This window comes from Phoxinus phoxinus (assembly GCF_949152265.1).
Source record: "Phoxinus phoxinus genome assembly, chromosome: 1".
NCBI lineage: Eukaryota > Metazoa > Chordata > Actinopteri > Cypriniformes > Leuciscidae > Phoxinus > Phoxinus phoxinus.
The window spans coordinates 15,386,308-15,392,478 of record NC_136876.1 but is presented as its reverse complement, the minus strand read 5'-3'; the positions used below and the strand labels follow the sequence as shown (position 1 = coordinate 15,392,478).

Genomic DNA, 6,171 nt, shown 5'->3' with positions numbered 1-6,171 from the left:
TCTGTTATTGTTACCACATGTCAGAACATGTTTAATCAGAATAATAACATGCAGAAGATAAATACGCCACATAAACTTTAGCTCTAGTCTGATGCGGTGTGGTAGTGGTGGATTCCTTTCCTATATATTCTTAACATGTCAGAACAAGTTCACTTTGACCACTGAACAAGTTACGGCAAGAAAAACGAAACCAACACCTGTACACAACAGCACGGTATATGGTCTAGCGCAGGTCTCACGTAGTGCGTCACATGTGGCTTACAGAATTTGATGGTTTTGTATAGCATAAAAACTCCCAGCGATCTATTAAAGGGACTGCGGCACCTGCTTCCCTCCGGTTGACAGCGAGTAGGAGGGCCTGTCCCTGCCCAGGCGAGAGATGTTTCATATTGCACATCACCCATGCTTTAGGGGAAAGTACACTACAGCACTCCTCATGGACATCTGCTGAGAAACTCTAAACAGGAACACAGACACTCACAAAACAATCGTACAGGAAGCTTGACACATTCTGAGGTTTGTCTCCGGGCCAACCAGAAGACGAGAGGTGGAGGCCACGCTCATTCGACATCAATCCCAGCCTCACCAGTGTTTTCACCTCAGTTCGCTCACTCTTCTCCTGCGCTGACGCTGTCAGGCACCATGTCTCTATCTGCCGAGTACTGCAGTGAAAAAACGGGTGACAGGGGTGGCGGCGGTGGAGCTCTGGCCCATCAGAGGAGGCTGATCCGGGGATTGCTGGTTTGGGCCACCCTGCTCACTCTAGGCCTGGCCGCGTCAATAACTCTGCACTTCATTCACAGAGAATCACCGGCTCCTGATAAACCACAGGTATGGATGAGATCTATAATCGAAGTTCATGTTCATTTTATATATAAGCTGCTTCAACCATGTCTGTGAACTTAATGAAATGCATCCTACTCACTCTCAGGGGAAAAAAAAAGGTACATTAGCTGTCACTGGTGGGTATCCTTTTAGGAGGTACACCCTTGTACTACCCCTAAAGGGTTCATATTAGTACCTTAAGGGGTACATAATGTTTTGAAATGGTACTGTCCCAGGGCAGCTTTTTTTCTTCTTCTGAGAGTATGGGATGCTCTTTAAACAATATTGAAGTTCACATGTACAGTATGCTGACAAAAACAATAATTAAACGAAGCAGTGAAGCAGAGACTTGAATCAAAAGATGAAAAACGTAAATTCAGGCAATTGTGTATTGTGAATCTGGTGGGGTACAGTCAGACCACAGCGGCTTGCTGACTCAAAACCGCAGATGGGGGGAACGCAGATATGTGTAATCACAACAACCTCGTATTTATAGACAGAACAGACTCAAACAGATAAGCTCAAATGAATATATAATAACTTTTATATAGAGGGTCCCAAAAAAGTGTTTGGGCACATTTAAAAAAATGCTTCGAAATGCCTGAGAAACTTAAAATTTACGGGTGTTTTTGGTGATGTTTAGGGGATGTTTGAAATCGCAGTGGATTTGCAGGTGTAGACTTCATCACATTCACTATCAATATTATCCGCACTGTAAAAACAATTAAGCATGTGATGACCACATAATAAGGGGAGTCTTTGTTATGCAATAAATCAAACAGCTCATTTAGTGCCAATGTGGAAACTCAGTATTGATACCGCTGCTCAGTATCAATCATCATTGTTCTTTCCAGCACAGTGGAGAGATCTGAATTTGCCGAAAATGCTTTTGTTGGTCTGATAAGGGACTAGCTGTGGTATCATGCCAGTTGGAAGGTCAAATATGGTTACTTTCCACATGAACATGTCAAAACATGTTCTGGCTGCCCAACGAACAATTTAGTGCACGAGAAAATAAGAAACGAAACTTTCTGTGACATGTTTGATAGAGATCAGCATCTGATGCAATTACAATTTACCATCATTTTTGAGTCACAGTCTTTTCATATAAAGGAACTAATTTTTTTTACACTCTTAAAAGTTTAAAAAAGGGGCTTTGTGCAACAATGCCATCGAAGAACCATTTTGGGTTCCCCAAACAATCTTTCAGTAAAATAACATTTAAAAAAAAGAAAATCTAAAGAACCTTTTGTGGAATGGAAAGCTTCCGTGGATGTTTCTTCATGGAACCCTAAATGCCAATAAAGAACCTTTATTTGTAAGAATGTAATTGAGAACGTGTACAAAACAATAAGACATAAAAACACTATCATTTTCGGGTAGCTTATAGAAGGTTATAGGATTGGCTATAAGATTTAACTGGTGGTTTCATTCAAAAGTAACACCTATAAGATATGAGAACCTGATTCTGCTGTTTGAAAATGAAATTGGTTAAGTTCTGAAACTATACTTTCTCTTCAGATTAGTTTTTTTTCCGCACACACACACACACACACATAGATGCAGCATATTCGACTGGTGAAAACAAACATGCAACCGCAGAACAGTAGAACATGACATTATGACATCATTCCACTGAGGGGAAATGCCACCCCTCCTCTTCCCTGGCTTGTCTGACATCAGAAGCGCTGATTGTGCACATACCTTTTAAATAGCCTTCTGTACATTTGAAAATACATATTTGGATTCAAAACAAATGAGCTAAAGGGGATAGATGAATTTGACTCAAATTAATTGGACAGCATACTATCAACCTGTTGGAAATGCTCTAGTGACCAACCAGAGTAACATAGCAACCAATCTGAGCACCTTAGCAACTGTCAAGAAACCAGAAACCAGAACCGAGGGCCAATGTGTTTGTCCATGGGTTTCAAGTCAACCCTATCTGAATTAAACCCAGTAAGGGCCCTAAATGTGTTTGTTCATGGGTTTTTCATGTCAGCCCTATCTGAATTAAACCCAGTAAGGGCCCTAAATGTGTTTGTTCATGGGTTTTTTTTGTCAGCCCTATCTGAATTAAACCCAGTAAGGGCCTTAAATGTGTTTGTCAAAGGGCCGACATGAAACCCATTGACAAACCCATTTAAGGCCCTTACTGGGTTTAATTCAGAGAGGGCAGACATGAAACCCAATCTGATTTATCCCCAGTAAGGCCCCTAAACGGGTTTGTCCATGGGTATCATTGACCCCATCTGAATTAGCCCATACTGGGGTTAATTCAGATTGGGCCGACATGCAATCCATGGGCAAACGTATTTGGGGCCCACACCTGAAGCCCATATCGTACCTACATTGGCCCCACAATACAATGTTGGCTAGGAAAGAACAACTTTGCAACCACCAAGCAGCTACCTGGCAACCAATGGAAGCACCTTATTAACCACCGCCCTAACAACCATGCAGAACACCTTAGCAACGAACTTGCAAAACTGACTTGAAATTTAGCATCTTTTAAGCAGCATCTTACTACCGTATCTATTTATCTAGGAAACCTCAAATGCTGTATAAATGCTTATTGCTCATAATTGTAAAGCTTTTTCATTGAAAGACTGTCTTTATGGACCTTGCTTTCATAGTTTTGTGTACTATATTTTGGCTGTAATTAGACAATGTGAGAGAGATTTAAAAAGCCTTGATCTTACCTTATTTTTTCTGACCCAACAGGATCCCGGAAAACACGCCCAACCCACGCCCACGCCTAAAGTCACGGAATTAATGTCATTTTCACCAAACTGTAAGTCAGCACTTAGAATCTTTTAGATATTTACATCTGCATATTAATGTGCCTTCAGTTTGTGATCATTAGTTACTTACTAGAACCAAATATATTCCTTTAATGTCCTAAAGTAGCCCCTAACACCTATTTGTATACTTAATTCACAATTAAAATGCTATCTTTTGCTATGGTAAGCATAATAAAAACCAGAAAATGACTTCTCTAAATTTGTTTACAGGGTCTGGAAAAGATCCGGTGGATTTACTCGAGTGGAAAACGGAGAAAAACGACTTCATCGAGATAAACAGTACAGATAAGCAGTTGAAGGTGAAGTACGATGGGCAATATTTCCTGTACCTGCAGCTTACCCTTGAGCCTCACATGAAAGGAAACTATACAATCACTATGCAATCAAACATATTTGGTGTGATTTTAAAAGGTCTTACCAATGGATCAACACACTCAACTTTCTTCATGGGTAAAGGGTTTAAACTGTCTAGGGGCGATCTCTTAAATGTGACCTGCAAGCCTAAAGCCAAAATCCAGATCAATCACACTTTAACCCACCTGGGAGTGATCCGGCTTCGTTAGATCTAGATCGAAGACTGAAATGGATCTGTGACAGTATGAATGTGGACTCTGATTTGCACCGATCTGTTGGATTTTGAAGTACACTGGAGACAGTGTGCGACATGTTTCATTTGGTAAGAAATGTATTACTTTTTTTATTTATTTCTTAAAGTCACATCACCAAAAGTAGTGAAAGCTCTCTGCCTTTATTGCACTATATTTAAGCTTTTCTCCACTCGAAGAACAATGTGTTACTGCATAGCCGAATTCTGATTGTTAAACACTCTAAAAAATGTTTGGTTGACCCATGATTGGGTCAAATATGGACGAACCCATCCGTTGGGTTTAAAAAACTGATTAAAAAAGAAACCAACGGTTGGTTTTGTCCATATTTGACCAAAACATGGTTTGAAACAAGCATTTTTTTTAGAGTGTGCCAATGTAAAATTGGGTACTATTGATGCACTTTGTTAAAAATATATATTTGTTTGCAATTGACCCTTCGCTAAGGCCCTGAACTGCTCCAAATGTTTCTACAACATACTCACTTTGGTATTGTGATCCCTTTATTTACTATCCACACTACAAAACCTGAATCAATAGAAAATTTTACTGATGTTGTACATTTGATTTGTTTGAGATTTATGGTCAACACATCACTTAATCTACAGCTTGAACGTCAAGATTTAGTTTTTTTCAAGATTTAAAGTAGAAAGGGGGATACATACCGCTTGTTTTCTCTCTGGTTCTCTTGTGTCACTATTATAAGCTCCTCGACAACCATATTTTTGGATTATTTCTGTAAAATTCCATTTAAAACTAACAAAACACACTGAATCTACATACATAGTGGGGTTAAGGGGTGGGGTTAAAGTGCAGACAAAGAATATCAGAATACCTCCCTTTAATAAATGGATACTACACTCCTATAATACGGCAAAATGGCTACTATGATATTTTGAATTCAGCCTGAAGTTTTCGCCAACATGTCATTGGTCAGGTGGTGTATCAAGAGAGCCAAGCCACTAAAAGTATGTATATACTGTAATTGTATCATGCGTAAGCGTATGTGTGTTTTCTTTTTTTTTCTTATATATTTGTCATATTTATCTGTATTTATGGCTGTTAATTGCATGTTGGCAACCATCTGCTTTGATTGGCTATTTAAAATGTATGGTTTAGAGAACAAAAAAAAAGGAAAGTTCACCCAAAAATTAAAATTTTCCACCATTTCCTCGCCCCAAAGGTTGTTCCAAACCTGTATTAATTTCTTTCTTCTGCTGAACATTTAAGAAGATATTTAGAAGAATGTCGGTAACCAGACAGTTCATGGTCCCTATTGACTTCCATAGTATTTGTTTCCACATTATGGAAGACAATGGGGGACATCAACTTGTTACTCATATTCTTCAAAATATATATTTGGTTATGGTCAGCAGAAAAAAAGAAACTTTTGGAACAGGTTTTATCCCTTTAAGTCACTTATTGGGGTCACTGCAAATGGCTGAATTAATGTTTTGTTTTGTTTTGTTTTGTAATATTACTTAATGTCTTAAGATCTCCTTTCAAATAAAGTTACTCATTTTGTGGAGGTTTGTGTCTATATTTGATCACAGATATATCTGTCAAAAAAGCTTATAGGCTACACTGTGTAAGCCAATTGTTCTAATAAACAACTACATACTTTCTGCCATTGTAATATGCATTTTTTTTTTGTGGTGATGATGACTCATTCATACTGATGGTAGACCGGCTGATATACTTACAAGAACGAGACAGACGGTGATAAGACTTTCCATCGAGGTGGGAGTGAGGGGGCAGAAACACAGCGGTGACTAATTTCCATGGATCCATCAGCAAACATGTTTAGTTAACTGTGGGTTGTTCAACACTGACATGTTTTCAATAATCATTTCAAGTTTGTACCTAATTTAATCTTACCATGGCACTAAACTGAACCGTCTTCAGTTAGGCGATACCTCTGAGCCTTCTCTTATGGT

At 38.8% G+C, this 6,171-nt stretch overlaps 1 protein-coding gene across 1 annotated transcript; it reads left to right on the top strand.

The window, feature by feature from the left end:
* Positions 1-5,912, top strand: tnfsf18 (TNF superfamily member 18). Its single transcript, XM_079605195.1, has 3 exons — positions 1-831; positions 3,550-3,619; positions 3,840-5,912. Exons 1-3 carry the CDS (start codon positions 643-645, stop codon positions 4,190-4,192), a joined length of 612 nt encoding a protein of 203 aa, XP_079461321.1. The 5' UTR covers positions 1-642; the 3' UTR covers positions 4,193-5,912.
* The last annotated feature ends 259 nt before the right edge of the window (positions 5,913-6,171 follow it).

Coding starts and splice junctions, on each gene's coding strand:
- tnfsf18 (XM_079605195.1), top strand. CDS start 643: ATGTCTCTATCTGCCGAGTACTGCAGTGAAAAAACGGGTGACAGGGGT. Junction 832..3,549: donor CGGCTCCTGATAAACCACAG/GTATGGATGAGA, acceptor CTGACCCAACAG/GATCCCGGAAAACACGCCCA. Junction 3,620..3,839: donor AATGTCATTTTCACCAAACT/GTAAGTCAGCAC, acceptor ATTTGTTTACAG/GGTCTGGAAAAGATCCGGTG.